This window comes from Strongylocentrotus purpuratus, unplaced genomic scaffold (genome assembly GCF_000002235.5).
Source record: "Strongylocentrotus purpuratus isolate Spur 01 unplaced genomic scaffold, Spur_5.0 spur5_scaffold_12, whole genome shotgun sequence".
Lineage (NCBI taxonomy): Eukaryota > Metazoa > Echinodermata > Echinoidea > Camarodonta > Strongylocentrotidae > Strongylocentrotus > Strongylocentrotus purpuratus.
In genome coordinates this window covers 1832466-1855057 of record NW_022145597.1, presented here as the reverse complement: position 1 = coordinate 1855057, position 22592 = coordinate 1832466, and the positions used below count along the sequence as shown (strand labels likewise).

The window sequence follows — 22592 nt, the reverse complement described above, 5'->3', positions numbered from 1 at the left end:
GGCACGCGGCGGGCTTGGTGAGGAATGCATATTGAGTAATGTATATTGAGTAATGTTGGTGATGACCGATTTTCAGTTAATTAAGTTTCGTCATCCATGTATACTGCTGGATAAGATTCGTCACCCCCCCTCTTTTTCAACTCGAGCATTCAACACAGGCCTCTCTACATAAATGCATGTACTAATGCTAGCGAATACTCGCCACAAGGGGGCGCACTCGAATGGGGAGTCTCCGCACTCCAGTCCCGCATACCGAACGACGATGCCGAATCTCGTCACCCAAGTCCGCAATGGTGTAACAATACTCGGTGCAATCCGGTTGAGGCATCATTCGCTTAGCGTAATATCCAGTCTACAGGATCACACAGAACTCGCTCTCAACTATCAATCATCATCATGTCAGGTCGAGGAAAAGGGAGGAAAGGGACTCGGAAAGGGTGTGCCAAACGTCATCGCAAGGTTCTACGAGATAACATCCAAGGCATCACCAAGCCTGCAATCCGTCGACTTGCAGAAGGGGAGGTGTCAAGAGGATCTCTGGTCTCATCTACGAAGAGACACGCGGTGTACTGAAGGTCTTCCTGGAGAATGTCATCCGTGATGCAGTCACCTACTGCGAGCACGCCAAGCGAAAGACTGTCACAGCCATGGACGTGGTGTATGCACTAAAGAGGCAGGGTCGTACATTGTACGGCTTCGGCGGCTAAGTGTAGCAGACCTCTCTCTCTCTCTGGCTAGAATAACAAACGGCTCTTTTCAGAGCCACCAAATAATCAAGAAAGAATACTGTTGTATGTTATGTTAATACCGTAAAGAAAGTAAAAAGAAAGAAGAAGAAGAAGAAATAAGCCGTTAATATAAGGCAACAACGAATAATGACTGTAAATACCTCCCAGAAGAGGCGATATAGTGATTGGTACAGACAGATGAAAGGCAAATCATGAAACAGAAAGCAGTGAATGAAATTTAGGTTGGGCAAGAAGGGTGTGTCTATTCCAAAAGAAAGGCAGATTATGAAACAGAAAGCAGTAAGAAATTTAGTTAGAAATAGTGTATAGACATTGGCATTTGTAGTATGAGGGTCCTTATGTATGTTTTCAACTGAATTGAACATTGATTGTACAAAAGAAATTATGATTTATTTAAACAAAAGTAAATGCTAGTTATTAAACACCCTACTCTGTGATAAAAGATGCGAAATGGATAAATACAAAATAAAAGATGCATGTTGTTTTCATAATGATAATAGCTACTATGTAATTGTATAGCGCTTAATACAGCGCTTTAGATATATTATATAGGTTCCCTTTTTCATTTGCTGTAACCAAATAATTTTGAAATACAATGTCAAAGATATTTCATTGCTCATTTCTGTTATATCATTACGTTTATTATTATTGTCTATCATTGTTTATATTGTGTGAGAAGAAATGAAAATGAATTCGCTCTTTACATATAGAGAGAGCTACTACTACTATAATTATAATATCTCCGAGATAATGTCAAAAGTAGGAGTGAATCATAACCTGTGCAAGTATGTCTGTGGATAAAAAGTCTCGACATGTTCCATATTCCCATCAAAATCATCGTCTTCTTCAACTTTTTCACATTTTCTCATTCTTTGGGGATTGAATTGAACAATGCAGATAGATTCCTATATTAGAACATATGCCCGTATGATCACTATGTCGCCATCTCTAGGCAGGGGATGGAACAGGCACTAATTCTGCGACGCCTAAGACCAATGAAAGGATCGAGACCGAGGCTCATTTGCATACGGACCGCAGCATACGGATCCGGCCCCGTGTATAAAAAGGAAAGGTTCTCGCTGGCCATTCACAGTATCCAAAGAATATTTGCTTGACATACTCTTTCGCTGCATCTTTACAGACCAGAAAACCTCAATTCATCATGGCTCCAACAGCTCAAGTTGCTAAGAAAGGCTCCAAGAAGGCAGTCAAGGCACCTCGGCCCAGCGGTGGCAAGAAGAGGAACAGGAAAGGAGGAGAGTTATGGAATCTACATCTACAAAGTCCTCAAGCAGGTTCATCCAGATACCGGCATCTCCAGTCGGGCCATGGTCATCATGAACAGCTTCGTCAACGACATCTTCGAGCGAATTGCCGGCGAATCTTCCCGCCTTCGCTCAGTACAACAAAAAGTCAACCATCAGCAGTCGCGAGATTCAGACCGCCGTCCGCCTCATTCTCCCCGGAGAGCTGGCAAAGCACGCTGTGAGCGAGGGTACCAAGGCAGTGACGAAATACACTACCTCCAAGTAGACAGGTCATATCCTGCTCTAATTGGACATAATACAACGGCCCTTTTCAGGGCCACACAAATAATCAAGAAAATGATATCCGTAGTAATGTAGCGTAGTTGTTTATTAAATAAATAATGTGTATAACGAATATAAGATATAATCAAGATTACACAATAGTATGTAATAATATTAGCCCTATATAAATCTCACTCTATAAATCTAGACTAGAGCATAAAGTGTAGTCATGATGGTCGGAAGGAAGACGAAAATAGTTGATTAATTAAATAAAAAAGAAATACAATTCGAGATGGCAACATGTCCTAAATGATATACGTCCATGCATCCTTTCCTTCCTTGAAAGGTTGACGAGATGCAGGTTAAGTCTTTTCTCATGATTCATCACCACCCAACTTCCTGCCTGCCTCCCTCTCATCCGCCCTCTCAAGATCAGCCGAGCAGACTCTCGGTCAAACACCTTAATCATCATTTGTTAGAATGCATATTTTCGTAATTATTTGGCACCACATGAGTGCGTGAGCCGAATTCCCGGCTTGCCATGTAACCCATGTTGCAAACGGTGGTAGCGCCACCTTTCGACACATTTTATTGACTTTGCACATACGGCATCGCCAAGCCCCCTTCCCGTCACGCGCTAAACAAAAGAGCAACCCGGTTGACCAATCAAGAGAGCTTTACAAACGTAGGGCGACGGCACCAGGATCCTTCGCAGCACATATAAATAGCTGAAAATTGCCAGTGGTTCTCATTCATCCCGTCACTCGTATTTGAAGTACTGAATTACCTACTGTCTCTCAAGCAACTATGGCACGCACCAAGCAGACCGCTCGCAAATCTACAGGAGGGAAGGCTCCCCGCAAGCAGCTGGCAACCAAAGCTGCCAGAAAGAGTGCCCCCGCCACTGGAGGAGTCAAGAAGCCTCATCGATACAGGCCTGGCACAGTCGCCCTGAGAGAGATTCGCCGCTACCAGAAGAGCACTGAGCTTCTCATCCGAAAACTGCCATTCCAGCGTCTAGTGCGTGAGATTGCACAGGACTTCAAGACAGAGCTACGTTTCCAGAGTTCCGCTGTGATGGCCCTTCAAGAAGCCAGCGAGGCATACCTAGTTGGCCTCTTTGAGGACACCAACCTGTGTGCCATCCACGCCAAGAGGGTTACCATCATGCCCAAAGACATCCAGCTCGCCCGTCGAATCCGCGGAGAACGCGCCTAGAACCATCGGTACAGCATGTAGCCCATGCACCGCATACACAAACGGCTCTTTTCAGAGCCACCACAACCCCAAGAAAGAATCATTGATTTCTAAAATGAACACGATGCATGACAATCGACGCTATTATAAGAAGAGAAAAAAAACAAACAAAACAAACATTTGTAGATCGTAATTGAGATGAACGATATGATGAAAATGTAGAACATAATTTAGATACACGATATGATAAAAATGGAGAACACAATAAGAGTTAGGTATTAAAATGTGCAAGGAATATTCAAATATAAATCCATGAAATCTATGAACGTTTAATACTACGTATGCCACATAATAAATCAAAGCTAGGGTGAATTATGATGAAACATATATTCCAGAAAGAGAGTTTTTAGGCGATTGATTGATTGATTGATCTCTGAAATACAACATAGAACCTGACACTATTGGAAATAGGGGCAGTGTACTTGGAATGGGCTACAGTTTTATCACATGTTTTTAGGCGTTGTCGTCCCATCCATTTGAATTGATCTGTGTTTCTTTTTAATTCAAGAAACCCTATACAATCTGATTGTGGAGAAAACGGATAAGTCGCCGCGAGATGGCACCATTCACTAATGATGCGAAACAAGTTTAAGGAGATCCGGTCAGCTACCCGCTGATTGGACAATAGTCACAATGCCCCCCGACGGTCACTGCGATCCTAACACCAGGTATAAATAGCCACCAAAACGCTGCTGGGCATCCATTCAAGTCATCGAACATTGTTACGTTCTGAACTTCGCTTCCGATTTATTCTAAACTCATCAACAACATCATGTCTGGCAGAGGAAAGAGTGGAAAGGCCCGCACCAAGGCAAAGACGCGCTCATCCCGTGCAGGGCTCCAGTTTCCAGTGGGACGTGTTCATCGGTTTCTCCGAAAGGGCAACTATGCAAAGAGGGTCGGCGGTGGAGCTCCTGTCTACATGGCTGCCGTCCTAGAGTACCTCACTGCCGAAATCTTGGAACTCGCAGGCAACGCTGCCCGCGACAACAAGAAATCTAGGATCATCCCACGCCACCTTCAACTCGCTGTGCGTAATGATGAAGAACTCAACAAGCTTTTGGGTGGGGTGACGATCGCTCAAGGTGGTGTTCTGCCCAACATCCAAGCCGTGCTGCTCCCCAAGAAAACCGCTAAATCAAGCTAGAGTTTGCTCCCGGCAATCTTGAAACCTCAACGGCCCTTATCAGGGCCACCAATTACTCACGAAAGAATTGTTTCATTTATGAATTCCCTTCCCCCGCTCTCTCTCTCTCTCTCTCTCTCTCTCTCTCTCTCTCTCTCTCTCTCTAGTTTAAAACGCTACACTTGGGATGAACTAAGCCTTAACAGTTGTTGTATATAATGATTGATATATATTAAATAAAGATACGCATCCTTAGATGTTATGAACAAAAAAAGTGTATGAGCAGTAAAAGAAATAGAAAGGTGGTTAATCAAAAATATATTTACAGTTACTAGTACGGATATTAGGGTGACCATGCAGGGCAAAATATTATCTTTTTAGTCGGCATTTTAATGGGAAACTATGAATATGAAATTTCCCATGAATGTGACTGTGTTTCAAGAGGGGTGACGATCAGGGGTTGATGGTGTTATCGCCATTTGATTTCATTTTTTTCTTCAAATTCATATAATGATTGAGTACATATACGTGGTAGGAGAGGATGAAGAAGAAGAAGAAGACGGAGAAAGAGAAGAAGGAGAAGGGGGTGTTGGAATAAGAGCATGTATGGATGGAAAAGAAGGGAGAAAAGTTTCTTTAAACAAACACAAACTGGCATGCAGTCATGGGGGCGGACGACCCGGGACTGTCTCCTCCCACGTACGCAACAATGCCTTATATTGACGGCGTTGCCGAGCCGATGGTTATTCGTTTTGTTAACCTCCCGACGCACCGTATATCAAGATGGCTGAGAAGAATAGCTCTAAGAAGGTGACTACTAAGAAGCCGGCCGCCCACCCACCGGCTGCCGAGATGGTTGCTACAGCAATCACCGAGTTGAAGGACCGCAATGGCTCCTCGCTGCAAGCAATAAAGAAGTATATCGCTACCAATTTCGATGTGCAGATGGACCGACAGCTGCTATTCATCAAGCGGGCCCTAAAGTCTGGCGTGGAGAAAGGCAAACTAGTGCAGACGAAGGGGAAAGGAGCTTCGGGTTCTTTCAAGGTGAATGTGCAGGCGGCCAAGGCACAGGCGTCGGAGAAGGCCAAGAAGGAGAAGGAGAAGGCAAAACTGCTAGCACAGCGTGAGAAGGCCAAGGAAAAGGCTGCAGCGAAGAAGGAGAAACTGCAGAAGGCAGCCGCCGCAAAGAAAGTCAAGGCAGCCCCCAAGAAAGCGAAGAAGCCAGTAAAGAAAACGACTGAGAAGAAAGAGAAGAAGAAGACTCCGAAGAAGGCACCCAAGAAGCCAGCAGCCAAGAAATCAACACCAAAGAAGACGCCCAAGAAGGCAGCCGCAAAGAAACCCAAGACTGCCAAGCCCAAGAAGCCTGCGGCAAAGAAGGCTGCAAAGTCCAAGTGATTTGCACGCCAACTTTCCCATCCTACCAAAACGGCTCTTTTCAGAGCCACCACATACCCAAGAAAGAAACACTTGTCCAAATGCACTCATGAGATACTATGAATATGTGTAATGAAGAAGAAAATGAAGAAGAAAAAAAGGGGGATGGGGATGAAACAAAGAAAATGGATAAAAAGAAATTAAAAAGGGAAATAAGAATGACATGAATTATGGACGGTGATATTTGCCCAATTAGCACTGGTTCTCGTTTCAGCCCTTTTAAAATACAAACAAACTATATATAATACAGTACTTGTGAATATAAAAAAAGATGAACATATGAATCATATACGGAAACAAAAGATGAAGGATGAGAGAGAAAGAGGCACGCGGGCGGGCTTGGGTGAGGAATGCATATATAATTGAGTAATGTATATTGAGTAATGTTGGTGATGACCGATTTTTCAGTTAATTAAGTTTCGTCATCCATGTATACTGTTGGATAAGATTCGTCACCCCCTCTTTTTTCAACTCGAGCATTCAACACAGGCCTCTCTACATAAATGCATGTACTAATGCTAGCGAATACTCGCCACAAGGGGGCGCACTCGAATGGGGAGTCTCCGCACTCCAGTCCCGCATACCGAACGATGCCGAATCTCGTCACCCAAGTCCGCAATGGTGTAACAATACTCGGTGCAATCCGGTTGAGGCATCATTCGCTTAGCGTAATATCCAGTCTACAGGATCACACAGAACTCGCTCTCAACTATCAATCATCATCATGTCAGGTCGAGGAAAAGGAGGAAAGGGACTCGGAAAGGGTGGTGCCAAACGTCATCGCAAGGTTCTACGAGATAACATCCAAGGCATCACCAAGCCTGCAATCCGTCGACTTGCCAGAAGGGGAGGTGTCAAGAGGATCTCTGGTCTCATCTACGAAGAGACACGCGGTGTACTGAAGGTCTTCCTGGAGAATGTCATCCGTGATGCAGTCACCTACTGCGAGCACGCCAAGCGAAAGACTGTCACAGCCATGGACGTGGTGTATGCACTAAAGAGGCAGGGTCGTACATTGTACGGCTTCGGCGGCTAAGTGTAGCAGACCTCTCTCTCTCTCCTGGCTAGAATAACAAACGGCTCTTTTCAGAGCCACCAAATAATCAAGAAAGAATACTGTTGTATGTTATGTTAATACCGTAAAGAAAGTAAAGAAAGAAGAAGAAGAAGAAGAAATAAGCCGTTAATATAAGGCAACAACGAATAATGACTGTAAATACCTCCCAGAAGAGGCGATATAGGGATTGGTATAGACAGATGAAAGGCAAATCATGAAACAGAAAGCAGTGAATGAAATTTAGGTTGGGCAAGAAGGGTGTGTCTATTCCAAAAGAAAGGCAGATTATGAAACAGAAAGCAGTAAGAAATTTAGTTAGAAATAGTGTATAGACATTGGCATTTGTAGTATGAGGGTCCTTATGTATGTTTTCAACTGAAATTGAACATTGATTGTATCAAAAGAGAATTATGATTTATTTAAACAAAAGTAAATGCTAGTTATTAAACAGCCTACTCTGTGATAAAAGATGCGAAATGGATAAATACAAAATAAAAGATGCATGTTGTTTTCATAATGATAATAGCTACTATGTAATTGTATAGCGCTTAATACAGCGCTTTAGATATATTATATAGGTTCCCTTTTTCATTTGCTGTAACCAAATAATTTTGAAATACAATGTCAAAGATATTTCATTGCTCATTTCTGTTATATCATTACGTTTATTATTATTGTCTATCATTGTTTATATTGTGTGAGAAGAAATGAAAAATGAATTCGCTCTTTACATATAGAGAGAGCTACTACTACTATATAAGTATATATCTCCGAGATAATGTCAAAAGTAGGAGTGAATCATAACCTGTGCAAGTATGTCTTGGATAAAAAGTCTCGACATGTTCCATATTCCCATCAAAATCATCGTCTTCTTCAACTTTTTCACATTTCTCATTCTTTGGGGATTGAATTGAACAATGCAGATAGATTCCTATATTAGAACATATGCCCGTATGATCACTATGTCGCCATCTCTAGGCAGGGGATGGAACAGGCACTAATTCTGCGACGCCTAAGACCAATGAAAGGATCGAGACCGAGGCTCATTTGCATACGGACCGCAGCATACGGATCCGGCCCCGTGTATAAAAAGGAAAGGTTCTCGCTGGCCATTCACAGTATCCAAAGAATATTTGCTTGACATACTCGTTTCGCTGCATCTTTACAGACCAGAAAACCTCAATTCATCATGGCTCCAACAGCTCAAGTTGCTAAGAAAGGCTCCAAGAAGGCAGTCAAGGCACCTCGGCCCAGCGGTGGCAAGAAGAGGAACAGGAAAAGGAAGGAGAGTTATGGAATCTACATCTACAAAGTCCTCAAGCAGGTTCATCCAGATACCGGCATCTCCAGTCGGGCCATGGTCATCATGAACAGCTTCGTCAACGACATCTTCGAGCGAATTGCCGGCGAATCTTCCCGCCTCGCTCAGTACAACAAAAAGTCAACCATCAGCAGTCGCGAGATTCAGACCGCCGTCCGCCTCATTCTCCCCGGAGAGCTGGCAAAGCACGCTGTGAGCGAGGGTACCAAGGCAGTGACGAAATACACTACCTCCAAGTAGACAGGTCATATCCTGCTCTAATTGGACATAATACAACGGCCCTTTTCAGGGCCACACAAATAATCAAGAAAGAATGATATCCGTAGTAATGTAGCGTAGTTGTTTATTAAATAAATAATGTGTATAACGAATATAAGATATAATCAAGATTACACAATAGTATGTAATAATATTAGCCCTATATAAATCTCACTCTATAAATCTAGACTAGAGCATAAAGTGTAGTCATGATGGTCGGAAGGAAGACGAAAATAGTTGATTAATTAAATAAAAAAGAAATACAATTCGAGATGGCAACATGTCCTAAATGATATACGTCCATGCATCCTTTCCTTCCTTGAAAGGTTGACGAGATGCAGGTTAAGTCTTTTCTCATGATTCATCACCACCCAACTTCCTGCCTGCCTCCCTCTCATCCGCCCTCTCAAGATCAGCCGAGCAGACTCTCGGTCAAACACCTTAATCATCATTTGTTAGAATGCATATTTTCGTAATTATTTGGCACCACATGAGTGCGTGAGCCGAATTCCCGGCTTGCCATGTAACCCATGTTGCAAACGGTGGTAGCGCCACCTTTCGACACATTTTATTGACTTTGCACATACGGCATCGCCAAGCCCCCTTCCCGTCACGCGCTAAACAAAAGAGCAACCCGGTTGACCAATCAAGAGAGCTTTACAAACGTAGGGCGACGGCACCAGGATCCTTCGCAGCACATATAAATAGCTGAAAATTGCCAGTGGTTCTCATTCATCCCGTCACTCGTATTTGAAGTACTGAATTACCTACTGTCTCTCAAGCAACTATGGCACGCACCAAGCAGACCGCTCGCAAATCTACAGGAGGGAAGGCTCCCCGCAAGCAGCTGGCAACCAAAGCTGCCAGAAAGAGTGCCCCCGCCACTGGAGGAGTCAAGAAGCCTCATCGATACAGGCCTGGCACAGTCGCCCTGAGAGAGATTCGCCGCTACCAGAAGAGCACTGAGCTTCTCATCCGAAAACTGCCATTCCAGCGTCTAGTGCGTGAGATTGCACAGGACTTCAAGACAGAGCTACGTTTCCAGAGTTCCGCTGTGATGGCCCTTCAAGAAGCCAGCGAGGCATACCTAGTTGGCCTCTTTGAGGACACCAACCTGTGTGCCATCCACGCCAAGAGGGTTACCATCATGCCCAAAGACATCCAGCTCGCCCGTCGAATCCGCGGAGAACGCGCCTAGAACCATCGGTACAGCATGTAGCCCATGCACCGCATACACAAACGGCTCTTTTCAGAGCCACCACAACCCCAAGAAAGAATCATTGATTTCTAAAATGAACACGATGCATGACAATCGACGCTATTATAAGAAGAAGAAAAAAAAACAAAACAAACATTTGTAGATCGTAATTGAGATGAACGATATGATGAAAATGTAGAACATAATTTAGATACACGATATGATAAAAATGGAGAACACAATAAGAGTTAGGTATTAAAATGTGCAAGGAATATTCAAATATAAATCCATGAAATCTATGAACGTTTAATACTACGTATGCCACATAATAAATCAAAGCTAGGGTGAATTATGATGAAACATATATTCCAAGAAAGAGAGTTTTTAGGCGATTGATTGATTGATTGATCTCTGAAATACAACATAGAACCTGACACTATTGGAAATAGGGGCAGTGTACTTGGAATGGGCTACAGTTTTATCACATGTTTTTAGGCGTTGTCGTCCCATCCATTTGAATTGATCTGTGTTTCTTTTTAATTCAAGAAACCCTATACAATCTGATTGTGGAGAAAACGGATAAGTCGCCGCGAGATGGCACCATTCAGTAATGATGCGAAACAAGTTTAAGGAGATCCGGTCAGCTACCCGCTGATTGGACAATAGTCACAATGCCCCCCGACGGTCACTGCGATCCTAACACCAGGTATAAATAGCCACCAAAACGCTGCTGGGCATCCATTCAAGTCATCGAACATTGTTACGTTCTGAACTTCGCTTCCGATTTATTCTAAACTCATCAACAACATCATGTCTGGCAGAGGAAAGAGTGGAAAGGCCCGCACCAAGGCAAAGACGCGCTCATCCCGTGCAGGGCTCCAGTTTCCAGTGGGACGTGTTCATCGGTTTCTCCGAAAGGGCAACTATGCAAAGAGGGTCGGCGGTGGAGCTCCTGTCTACATGGCTGCCGTCCTAGAGTACCTCACTGCCGAAATCTTGGAACTCGCAGGCAACGCTGCCCGCGACAACAAGAAATCTAGGATCATCCCACGCCACCTTCAACTCGCTGTGCGTAATGATGAAGAACTCAACAAGCTTTTGGGTGGGGTGACGATCGCTCAAGGTGGTGTTCTGCCCAACATCCAAGCCGTGCTGCTCCCCAAGAAAACCGCTAAATCAAGCTAGAGTTTGCTCCCGGCAATCTTGAAACCTCAACGGCCCTTATCAGGGCCACCAATTACTCACGAAAGAATTGTTTCATTTATGAATTCCCTTCCCCCCTCTCTCTCTCTCTCTCTCTCTCTCTCTCTCTCTCTCTCTCTAGTTTAAAACGCTACACTTGGGATGAACTAAGCCTTAACAGTTGTTGTATATAATGATTGATATATATTAAATAAAGATACGCATCCTTAGATGTTATGAACAAAAAAAGTGTATGAGCAGTAAAAGAAATAGAAAGGTGGTTAATCAAAAATATATTTACAGTTACTAGTACGGATATTAGGGTGACCATGCAGGGCAAAATATTATCTTTTTAGTCGGCATTTTAATGGGAAACTATGAATATGAAATTTCCCATGAATGTGACTGTGTTTCAAGAGGGGTGACGATCAGGGGTTGATGGTGTTATCGCCATTTGATTTCATTTTTTCTTCAAATTCATATAATGATTGAGTACATTATACGTGGTAGGAGAGGATGAAGAAGAAGAAGAAGACGGAGAAAGAGAAGAAGGAGAAGGGGGTGTTGGAATAAGAGCATGTATGGATGGAAAAGAAGGGAGAAAAGTTTCTTTAAACAAACACAAACTGGCATGCAGTCATGGGGGCGGACGACCCGGGACTGTCTCCTCCCACGTACGCAACAATGCCTTATATTGACGGCGTTGCCGAGCCGATGGTTATTCGTTTTGTTAACCTCCCGACGCACCGTATATCAAGATGGCTGAGAAGAATAGCTCTAAGAAGGTGACTACTAAGAAGCCGGCCGCCCACCCACCGGCTGCCGAGATGGTTGCTACAGCAATCACCGAGTTGAAGGACCGCAATGGCTCCTCGCTGCAAGCAATAAAGAAGTATATCGCTACCAATTTCGATGTGCAGATGGACCGACAGCTGCTATTCATCAAGCGGGCCCTAAAGTCTGGCGTGGAGAAAGGCAAACTAGTGCAGACGAAGGGGAAAGGAGCTTCGGGTTCTTTCAAGGTGAATGTGCAGGCGGCCAAGGCACAGGCGTCGGAGAAGGCCAAGAAGGAGAAGGAGAAGGCAAAACTGCTAGCACAGCGTGAGAAGGCCAAGGAAAAGGCTGCAGCGAAGAAGGAGAAACTGCAGAAGGCAGCCGCCGCAAAGAAAGTCAAGGCAGCCCCCAAGAAAGCGAAGAAGCCAGTAAAGAAAACGACTGAGAAGAAAGAGAAGAAGAAGACTCCGAAGAAGGCACCCAAGAAGCCAGCAGCCAAGAAATCAACACCAAAGAAGACGCCCAAGAAGGCAGCCGCAAAGAAACCCAAGACTGCCAAGCCCAAGAAGCCTGCGGCAAAGAAGGCTGCAAAGTCCAAGTGATTTGCACGCCAACTTTCCCATCCTACCAAAACGGCTCTTTTCAGAGCCACCACATACCCAAGAAAGAAACACTTGTCCAAATGCACTCATGAGATACTATGAATATGTGTAATGAAGAAGAAAATGAAGAAGAAAAAAAGGGGGATGGGGGATGAAACAAAGAAAATGGATAAAAAGAAATTAAAAAGGGAAATAAGAATGACATGAATTATGGACGGTGATATTTGCCCAATTAGCACTGGTTCTCGTTTCAGCCCTTTTAAAATACAAACAAACTATATATAATACAGTACTTGTGAATATAAAAAAAGATGAACATATGAATCATATACGGAAAAAAAAGATGAAGGATGAGAGAGAAAGAGGCACGCGGGCGGGCTTGGGTGAGGAATGCATATATATTGAGTAATGTATATTGAGTAATGTTGGTGATGACCGATTTTTCAGTTAATTAAGTTTCGTCATCCATGTATACTGTTGGATAAGATTCGTCACCCCCTCTTTTTTCAACTCGAGCATTCAACACAGGCCTCTCTACATAAATGCATGTACTAATGCTAGCGAATACTCGCCACAAGGGGGCGCACTCGAATGGGGAGTCTCCGCACTCCAGTCCCGCATACCGAACGATGCCGAATCTCGTCACCCAAGTCCGCAATGGTGTAACAATACTCGGTGCAATCTGGTTCTAGCTTTCAAGGAGAAAGGTCGCTACTTTTTGTCGCTGCGTTTTGGTACACTTTTTCTGGAAATTATCTACCAAATGTGCTTGGATTTATAGTTATAAGTCATAGTAATTGCTTTTTTTCATTCTGGATAGTGTTATTTTGTATCTTTTAAGGAGATAAGGTAGGCATTTATATATAATTATACATTTTTCGTTTTCTGTGTGTGTTTGCGTGTGTGTATGGGTGTATGATCATACTTCACGCAGTTTAAGCGTAGCAAGCCGTACGGGCTTTAATGGACGGAATGGACGACCCCTATTCTTCCGGGGAGGAAGCTTACGACCGCACAATAATCAATGAGGGTCGGGGTTTTTTCGGGATGGGGAGGGGAATCCTTAGATCATCGAGACGATTGGAGAAAAATCGACAGAAGCTCAAAAAAAAGGCGAAGAGCTGCTAGTAGTAGCCCAACAGTGACACAAAACCCAACTAAAGAAGAAACCAACTACATGGTAACTGTAAAAGCGACGGAAGAGGGAAAAAATATCTGTTCACTTAACCCAGTAAAAATAGTCGAGGAAATAAATAAAACAATAGGAGAAATCAAGAAAATAAAGAAAGTAAATGCTACCATTATAATTACATGCACGAACAAAGAACAAATGACAAAGGCGCTAAAAATCACTGAATTGGTGAAACTCCATGTAACTTGTGTTACATACCAAACAAAATCCAAAACATGCAAGGGTGTCATTCACAATGTAGACATCACTATACCCGAAGAAGACCTGTTTCACCTTCTCAAAGACCAACAAGTATGCTATGTGAAAAGATTCCGTAAAAGGACAAACGGAACCCTAGCCCCCACCCCTTCAGTTTTGCTATCTTTTAATAACGAAAGCAAACCCACGAAGGTAAACTTTCTTTATGAGTCCTACACTGTAGACACGTATAATCCACCAGTGGTACGCTGCCATAAATGCCAGTTATTTGGTCATGTACAAAAATACTGCAAAAAAGAAATACGATGCGTAAGATGTGGAGAAAAACATGCTTTTGAACAATGCCAAAAAAAAGAAGAACCTAAATGTTTCAGATGCAATCAAAATCACTCGGCAGCCTACAAAGGATGCACGTTTTATAAAACAGCACAGAGTATACAAACCATAAAAATAAAGAAGCAACTAACATATGCCCAGGCCACGCAAGAGTTCAAAAGACAACCGATCCCCATACAACCCAGACAAACAAACAACCCGTCACCCAAATAAATAGCCAGCCCACACACAATGCCAATACCTTAGATCAACCCCAACAAGTACTAAAGGCTAACAACCCCCAGACCAATTTCCCCCAACCCATCTTTAAGCCAACTCCTACTCAATCTAAAATTCCAATACCTGCAAAGAAAGCGCAACAACCCCAGCCCGACAAAACAGAAAATCAGCAATTCCAATTGAACCCTACTGACTTTCTGTCCTTCATTGTATTTATAATAAATAACTTAGACAAAGAGACTTCCCACTCAAACAGAATACGCCTTGTAGTTGACGCAGCCAAGCACTGCCTCAACATTCACGATATAGGGGCAGAGAGTCTCCATCAACGCTTCAATTAACAACAATCAAGAAGTAGACAATAGTAGATCCCCAAAACCTCTTAGTATAGTTCAATGGAACGCACAGTCCATGAATGCCCACGGACCAGACTTTTACAACTCATTTTTTATAAAGAACCAATTTACCATGAAGCCAGATATTATATGCGTACAGGAAACCTTTTTTCACGATTACAACGTATTTAATATACCAAATTACACACATGTCATAAATAACAGGGGTTTCGAAAAAAGAGGGGGACTCGCTATCTATATCCATAACAGTTTTACTTTTATAAATTTTGGAACACCCATCGATGAAGAATACCAAAAAATAGATATAGTTATAAATAATCAGATTTTCACCCTGATTAATTACTACAATCCATGCAAAAAAATCAATCTAGTAAATTTAAACAAGTTACTAGAAAATTGCCAACAAAATATGATAATAGTAGGCGATTTCAATAGCCATAGTTATATATGGGGCAGTTCCAAAAATGATATAATGGGAAAGAAATTATAAAATTCATAGATCATAACAACTTAGTACTTTTAAATGATGGAACACCAACTAGAATTGATCCACATACAGGAAATCATTCGAATCTAGATTTATCCCTTGCATCAACAACTTTAGCATCCAAAATAGAGTGGCAAGTTTTACCTGTTTTATTCGGCAGTGACCATTATGTAATACAAATAAATATTTATATCAATACAAATCAAACAAATAACACAAAATGTCACAACTCAGATACAACGTGGTCTTCCAAAAATGTAAACTGGGATATGTATAAGAAATATATATCATCTGATATTCATCCAATTAATGTAAACAATAGCACTATTCAGGAACAATATAATATATTAACAGGCAGTATTAGAAACGCGGCAGACAAAACCATGTCCAAATCACATAAGAAAAAAACACATTTTAACCCAATACCGTGGTGGTCGGAAGAATGTGATCGAGCCACAAAAGAAAGAAATAGAGCAAAAAACAGACTTAACAGAAATCTTACCCTACATGATTTAATAGATTTCAAAAAGAAAAAAGCCCTTGCTCAAAAAATTATTAGAAACACAAAAAGTAAATATATGCTCAAATACTGCAATACACTAAATAGGACATCGGCAATAGGAAAAGTCTGGAAACAGGTAAAAAACATCAACCAATCTGGCCAAAATTTAAACAAATTTTCAAACTTAATAGACCCTGAAAATAAAACCTCAAGTATAACTAGCCCATTAGATAAAGCAAATCTTATAGCAAAGCATTTTCAGTCTATAGATAAGAGATTAAATGATCACGAAAAGGATAAAAGACAGTTATATGAGAAAGAAGTGATCGATAAAGAAATCACGAAAGATGATGTCCCAAATTTTTACATCAACTTAATAAATGAAAGTTTTACCAGACAGGAATTAATAGCTGCCATAAATGATATGAAAGATACTGCCCCGGGCAAGGACGGAATTAAAAAAATAATGATACAAAATTTACCAGAGATTGCAAGCAATTTTCTTCTTCATCTTTATAACACTATATGGGAACGGGGAACTTTCCCTGACCAATGGTACACTACCATACAGGTCCCAATCCCCAAAAAAGGCAAAGAACCAACAGATCCCGCTTCATATCGGCCCATATCGTTAACGTCTATAATATGCAAAATAATGGAAAAAATGATTAAAAAAAGAATAACATGGTATTTTGAGAAGGAAAACATTTTTAACCCTTTCCAATCAGGTTTTAGAAAAAATAGAAGTACGAAAGACCAACTTATTAGATTAGAAACAGACATTCATAAAGGTCTTATAAATAAAGAGTACACAACCACAGTTTTCCTGGACCTGGAAAAGGCATATGACCTTTTATGGAAAAAAGGTCTAATATATAAACTATATAAGATTGGATTTAGGGGTAACATTTTAAAATGGACCCGAGCTTTTTTAGAGAATAGACAATGCATCGTCAGAATCGATGATACATATTCTGACCCTTATATTATTAAAAACGGCATACCACAAGGTAGCAGTATAAGCCCTATTTTTTTTAATATAATGCTAAATGATATTGACCTCAAAGACCCCTTAGTAAAAATATCTTTATTCGCCGACGATATAACGGTTTGGTACACCCACCCACATTTACAATACGCAGAAAAGAGAATTCAAAGAGCAATCAACCAGCTATCCACATGGTGCTCGAAATGGGGATTATATCCCTCCCCGACAAAATCTGCTGTAATTGTTTTTACGAATAGAATAAACAGTGTAACGGAAATAAAAATACAAGATATAGTAATAAAACAACTTAATGAATATTGTTTCCTTGGAGTGTGGTTAGACCACAGACTCACCTGGAAAAAACATATAAACTATATCACAGAAAGATGCAGTAAAAGATTAAATCTCCTACGTTGTATCTCTGGAACAACATGGGGAAATAATAGCGAAATTTTATACATGGTATATAAAGGTCTAATCCGTTCGATATTTGATTACGGATGCGAACTGTACGACTCAGCTTGTATCACTTTAAAAAAACAAGTAGACACAATACAATACAAAGCTCTTAAAATTATAACAGGAGCTTTAAAACTAACGTCTTTAGACGCTATGCTAGTGGAATGCGGAGAAATGCCCCTGAGTTTGAGGAGGAAAAAGTTGTTAAACAACTATTTTATATATCTCAATTTTTGTAACGATAATCATCCAACTAAAGAAATTTTAATAACGTGTTGGAAATTCGAACAATGTCAGTGGAAACCGGGAGAAGGACCTTTTATTAAAAGAATAAAAGCCAACACAAGTATGAAAATTGAAAAATGGAATAGCTGTCAATCAAAATACCCATTTTGGCACCTCCCATCCCCACGAGTATCCTTTATAGTTCACACTAAAATGAACAAAAAAAGTAACGATCATCATGATCTAAAGGACTGTTCCTTAGAAGTAATATCTACCTTATATGCAGACCACCTACAAATCTATACCGACGGATCAAAGCAAAGTAATGATAGCACAGGTGCTGCTTTTTATATCCCAGAATTGAACATAAAAAAATATGCTAAAATATCCCCAATAAGTATAGAAAGGGCAGAGTTATCAGCCATTATATCAGCCTTAGAATGGCTAGACAATTTGATTTCTCTAAATGTAGTTATTTTATCCGACTCTTTATCGGCCCTAAGAGCTATTAGTAGTTATAAATATGAACAAAGTCTTGTTCTGGAAATACTATATTTACTAAAAAATCTAGAAAGAAAAAGAATAAACGTGTATTTTGAATGGATACCATCACATATCGGATTACACGGGAATGATGTAGCCGACCAACTGGCCAACAAAGCAACCAAAAGAAAATGTATTGATTTTGATATCCCTAAAAATAGAAAAAGAACATGAACATGACAACAAATACGAATGTATACAAGATTGGCAACGCATATGGGACATCTCCACCAATGGTAGATATCTATATGTTATACAAAATAAAGTCAACAATTTTTATTTTCCTAAAAACCTAAATAGAAAAGATGAGACAACCCTCCACCAATTTAGATTAGGAAAATGTCCGTTAAATGTGTATCTACATGAATTAAAGAAACGTGACGATGGAAAATGTTCGTATTGTAATGTACTCGAAACTATTCATCATTATATATTTGAATGTAAGAGATATGAGCAATTAAGAAGGCCTATGGTCCAAGGGATAAAGAAACCCTATCATATCAGAGAACTACTTAATAGCGAAAATAATATACAGGCTTTACTGACATTTGTCAGAAAATCAGAAAGATTTACGTAGTTCTAATTGCACATTAAGAATTCGAAAGAATACCTATATATATCCCAAATTTCAAACACGTTTTCTTTTTATTATTATTATTATTATTATTATTAACATCACAGTCTAGAAACGAAAAAAAAAGGTAACAACTTAAATAATTGATATCTGTCAAAACTGTTACTCCGCCCAAAATACCATTACAAGGAACATCTTCTAAATGTTGAAACTCTTATATATGGACAAATTGTTTTATTTTCCTTTTGTTTTACTTATATTCGGAATTCTCCCTTTGTGGGAACCATATTAGTAAGTTAGGGGGCCCGGGCACCACAGGTCCGCACTGGAGTGACCTAGGGGGAGTGTCCCCCTCCCCCGAAAAGCTGTCAAAATGTACCTTGGCAGCAGGTAAGATGGTGCGTGGTTAGGGGGCTGGTGGATCGCGATGTGCCACCTAGCCGAATCTATGTTTCAATTTAATCAAATAGGGGAAAAGTACATTTCCCCACGCAAAATATTATCAACTTTAATATTTTTTCAGATATTTTCAAATCAATTATAAGTTACCACCCAATATTGGGAACAAACCCAACTCTAATAGACATAGGAAGTGATGTTATAAAATGTGGTTTAATATAAATGAAATGGATATATTTACATTTGTATAAAAGGATGTGAATCCTTATGAATTTTAGAAACTAAACACGTAGAGAATCTCTGGAAAACATTTATATTCATATTATACGGTAAATAGAAAGTAAAATATGATATGTTTCAATACTGTTTAGCATATGAGATTCCTTTTTATAAACATAAAATTCATTATTATAACTTTGTTTCGGATATTGTAATGGAAGAATTAAGAAATCCAATTATAAGATTAACTTTAATCTCCATATGTTTGTTTCCCCTAGTAAACTAGAGGTAAATACACGAATGAAGTAAGAAATAGAGCACAAAATCATGTAAGAGCACACAGTGGAGGCATTTAGCATGATTACATTCCTCTAATTACGTTATCACAACAAACTGATGTACACACAGAATGCTATTACCACAAATATGTTCTACCCTCACTAAAATTCATTGACTCACTTGTGTTAGATGACAAGCACGGCGGCCTGGTAGCTGGGGCCGGGGGTGGTTGGCATTAGGTAACCCGACACATGCTCCGCCGACGATTGCTCCGCCGACATTTACTCCGCAAAACGCGACAATTGCTCCGCGACATTTGCTCCGCGACATTTGCTCCGACGTCAAATGCTCCGCCGACAGTTGCTCCGCCGACAGTTGCTCCGCCGACAGTTGCTCCGCCGACAATTGCTCCGCCGACAGATGCTCCGCCGACAATTGTTCCGCCGACAATTGCTCCGCCGACAATTGCTCCGCCGTCAATTGCTCCGCAAAACGCGACAATTGCTCCGCCGACATTTGCTCCGCCGACATTTGCTCCGCCTGAAGCGACAATTGTCGGCGGAGCAAATGTCGGCGGAGCAAATGTCGGCGGAGCAAGTGTCGCTTCAGGCGGAGCAAATGTCGGCGGAGCAAATGTCGGCGGAGCAATTGTCGCGTTTTGCGGAGCAATTGACGGCGGAGCGATTGTCGGCGGAGCAATTGTCGGCGGAGCAATTGTCGGCGGAGCATCTGTCGGCGGAGCAATTGTCGGCGGAGCAACTGTCGGCGGAGCAACTGTCGGCGGAGCACCTGTCGGCGGAGCATTTGACGTCGGAGCAAATGTCGCGGAGCAAATGTCGCGGAGCAATTGTCGCGTTTTGCGGAGTAAATGTCGGCGGAGCAATCGTCGGCGTAGCATGTGTCATGGAACCTGGCATTAGCAACCCCGCCGGTCAACGGTTGAGGGAGCCCCCGTCGTTCTCCGAGTGTGAGACTTAACGTCTACACAGGGTGCGGCGGATTTCCTCTTCGCGGCTTCCCGCAAGATTAAGCGGCGTCCAGTGTCTTGGATCTTGGCGAGGGAGTGACCCGGACTGGCAGGCTCGCCGTTACCGAGCTCTCTAAAAGAGATTTACAATGATGTAAAATAAAGCATTACAAAACCAGACCTTAACAGTATAGAGAATATCACATTATATCATGTTCATATCCTTTCCTGTGTGCCCATAGAACGCATGAGTGCCTTCATATTAATTTCCTCCATGTTTACGCCACTTTTTTTAGATTTCTATTAAAAGATAGTTTACGAGTAGAGGGAAATAGACGATTGGAATTCAAGAAAAACTTTTTGTGTATCAAATACATATTAGTAGTATTTAAAAATAAACAAGTCAATACAAGAAAGGAAAAAAAAAAAAAAAAAAAAAACTGTTTTATAATGAAATTAATTAATGAAACAAACTAGACAGTACAAAAGTGTATGTATATTTAGTTAAATAGGTAAACACTTATCTGTATGTGTGTCTTTATATGAGTATATCTTTATATAAATAGGTATATGAATAAGTATTTTTTTCAAAATCCAAGCACAGCGCGAGAGGCATAAATAGTCAATTTTGACTGAATTGCCTTAAAACCCAATCAAAAAAAAAAAAAAAAAAATTGAGGCATCATTCGCTTAGCGTAATATCCAGTCTACAGGATCACACAGAACTCGCTCTCAACTATCAATCATCATCATGTCAGGTCGAGGAAAAGGAGGAAAGGGACTCGGAAAGGGTGGTGCCAAACGTCATCGCAAGGTTCTACGAGACAACATCCAAGGCATTACCAAGCCTGCAATCCATCGACTTGCTAGAAGGGGAGGTGTCAAGAGGATCTCTGGTCTCATCTACGAAGAGACACGCGGTGTACTGAAGGTCTTCCTGGAGAATGTCATCCGTGATGCAGTCACCTACTGCGAGCACGCCAAGCGAAAGACTGTCACAGCCATGGACGTGGTGTATGCACTAAAGAGGCAGGGTCGTACATTGTACGGCTTCGGCGGCTAAGTGTAGCAGACCTCTCTCTCTCCTGGCTAGAATAACAAACGGCTCTTTTCAGAGCCACCAAATAATCAAGAAAGAATACTGTTGTATGTTATGTTAATACCGTCAAGAAAGTAAAGAAAGAAGAAAGAAGAAGAAATAAGCCGTTAATATAAGGCAAAAACGAATAATGACTGTAAATACCTCCCAGAAGAGGAGATATAGTGAGTGGTACAGACAGATGAAAGGCAAATCATGAAACAGAAAGCAGTGAATGAAATTTAGGTTGGGCAAGAAGGGTGTGTCTATTCCAAAAGAAAGGCAGATTATGAAACAGAAAGCAGTAAGAAATTTAGTTAGAAATAGTGTATAGACATTGGCATTTGTAGTATGAGGGTCCTTATGTTTGTTTTCAACTGAAATTGAACATTGTATCAAAAGAGAATTATGATTTATTTACAAAAGTAAATGCTAGTTATTAAACAGTCTACTCTGTGATAAAAGATGTGAAATGGATAAATACAAAATAAAAGATGCATGTTGTTTTCATAATGATAATACCTACTATGCAATCGTATAGCGCTTAATACAGCGCTTTAGATATATTATATATATTTCATTTGCTGTAACCAAATAATTTTGAATTACAATGTCAAAGATATTTCATTGCTCATTTCTGTTACATCATTACGTTTATTATTATTGTCTGTCATTGTTTATATTGTGTGAGAAGAAATGAAAAGTAAATTCGCTCTTTACATATAGAGCTACTACTACTACTACTACTACTACTACTATTATATAATTATATATCTCCGAGATAATGTCAAAAGTAGGAGTGAATCATAACCTGTGCAAGTATGTCTTGGATAAAAAGTCTCGACATGGTCCATATTCCCATCAAAATCATCGTCTTCTTCAACTTTTTCACATTTCTTATTCTTTGGGGATTGAATTGAACAATGCAAATAGATCCTATATTAGAACATATGCCCGTATGATCACTATGTCGCCATCTCTAGGCAGGGGATGGAACAGGCACTAATTCTGCGACGCCTAAGACCAATGAAAGGATCGAGACCGAGGCTCATTTGCATACGGACCTCAGCATACGGAT

General features: G+C 41.0%; 8 protein-coding genes and 2 pseudogenes across 8 annotated transcripts; all 10 read left to right on the top strand.

Moving 5' to 3' along the window:
• Positions 1-268: 268 nt before the first annotated feature.
• Positions 269-718, top strand: LOC115922557 (annotated as a pseudogene).
• Positions 719-1871: 1153 nt separating this feature from the next.
• LOC115922555 lies at positions 1872-2341 on the top strand (annotated as a pseudogene).
• Positions 2342-2817: 476 nt separating this feature from the next.
• Positions 2818-3557, top strand: LOC115922551 (histone H3, embryonic). The gene has a single exon (XM_030981573.1). The coding sequence runs from the start codon at positions 3086-3088 to the stop codon at positions 3494-3496; it is 411 nt and encodes a 136-aa protein (XP_030837433.1). The 5' UTR covers positions 2818-3085; the 3' UTR covers positions 3497-3557.
• A 350-nt stretch (positions 3558-3907) lies between these two features.
• On the top strand, positions 3908-4734 carry LOC115922552 (histone H2A, embryonic). The gene has a single exon (XM_030981574.1). The coding sequence runs from the start codon at positions 4308-4310 to the stop codon at positions 4680-4682; it is 375 nt and encodes a 124-aa protein (XP_030837434.1). The 5' UTR covers positions 3908-4307; the 3' UTR covers positions 4683-4734.
• Positions 4735-6479: 1745 nt separating this feature from the next.
• Positions 6480-21863, top strand: LOC105437105 (histone H4). The gene is made up of 2 exons (XM_030981578.1): positions 6480-6753; positions 21116-21863. Exon 2 carries the CDS (start codon positions 21188-21190, stop codon positions 21497-21499), a length of 312 nt encoding a protein of 103 aa, XP_030837438.1. The 5' UTR covers positions 6480-6753; positions 21116-21187; the 3' UTR covers positions 21500-21863.
• LOC115922811 lies at positions 6715-9998 on the top strand. Its single transcript, XM_030982514.1, has 3 exons — positions 6715-7134; positions 8327-8671; positions 9492-9998. Exons 1-3 carry the CDS (start codon positions 6826-6828, stop codon positions 9933-9935), a joined length of 1098 nt encoding a protein of 365 aa, XP_030838374.1. The 5' UTR covers positions 6715-6825; the 3' UTR covers positions 9936-9998.
• On the top strand, positions 7934-9003 carry LOC115922554 (histone H2B.2, embryonic). Its single transcript, XM_030981576.1, has one exon. It carries the CDS (start codon positions 8348-8350, stop codon positions 8717-8719), a length of 372 nt encoding a protein of 123 aa, XP_030837436.1. The 5' UTR covers positions 7934-8347; the 3' UTR covers positions 8720-9003.
• Positions 10573-11172, top strand: LOC115922553 (histone H2A, embryonic). The gene has a single exon (XM_030981575.1). It carries the CDS (start codon positions 10746-10748, stop codon positions 11118-11120), a length of 375 nt encoding a protein of 124 aa, XP_030837435.1. The 5' UTR covers positions 10573-10745; the 3' UTR covers positions 11121-11172.
• On the top strand, positions 11703-12775 carry LOC752088 (histone H1, early embryonic-like). Its single transcript, XM_011670124.2, has one exon. It carries the CDS (start codon positions 11876-11878, stop codon positions 12491-12493), a length of 618 nt encoding a protein of 205 aa, XP_011668426.2. The 5' UTR covers positions 11703-11875; the 3' UTR covers positions 12494-12775.
• On the top strand, positions 12898-15832 carry LOC115922547. The gene has a single exon (XM_030981570.1). The coding sequence runs from the start codon at positions 13518-13520 to the stop codon at positions 14430-14432; it is 915 nt and encodes a 304-aa protein (XP_030837430.1). The 5' UTR covers positions 12898-13517; the 3' UTR covers positions 14433-15832.
• Positions 21864-22592: the final 729 nt, after the last annotated feature.

Excerpts from the sequence above, each read along its gene's own strand:
- LOC115922551 (XM_030981573.1), top strand. The coding sequence starts at position 3,086 with ATGGCACGCACCAAGCAGACCGCTCGCAAATCTACAGGAGGGAAGGCT.
- LOC115922552 (XM_030981574.1), top strand. The coding sequence starts at position 4,308 with ATGTCTGGCAGAGGAAAGAGTGGAAAGGCCCGCACCAAGGCAAAGACG.
- LOC115922811 (XM_030982514.1), top strand. The coding sequence starts at position 6,826 with ATGTCAGGTCGAGGAAAAGGAGGAAAGGGACTCGGAAAGGGTGGTGCC. Across the intron at positions 7,135-8,326 it reads CATTGTACGGCTTCGGCGGC|ACCAGAAAACCTCAATTCAT; the intron begins TAAGTGTAGCAG and ends GCATCTTTACAG. Across the intron at positions 8,672-9,491 it reads GAGAGCTGGCAAAGCACGCT|AGTACTGAATTACCTACTGT; the intron begins GTGAGCGAGGGT and ends ACTCGTATTTGA.
- LOC115922554 (XM_030981576.1), top strand. The coding sequence starts at position 8,348 with ATGGCTCCAACAGCTCAAGTTGCTAAGAAAGGCTCCAAGAAGGCAGTC.
- LOC115922553 (XM_030981575.1), top strand. The coding sequence starts at position 10,746 with ATGTCTGGCAGAGGAAAGAGTGGAAAGGCCCGCACCAAGGCAAAGACG.
- LOC752088 (XM_011670124.2), top strand. The coding sequence starts at position 11,876 with ATGGCTGAGAAGAATAGCTCTAAGAAGGTGACTACTAAGAAGCCGGCC.
- LOC115922547 (XM_030981570.1), top strand. The coding sequence starts at position 13,518 with ATGAGGGTCGGGGTTTTTTCGGGATGGGGAGGGGAATCCTTAGATCAT.
- LOC105437105 (XM_030981578.1), top strand. The coding sequence starts at position 21,188 with ATGTCAGGTCGAGGAAAAGGAGGAAAGGGACTCGGAAAGGGTGGTGCC.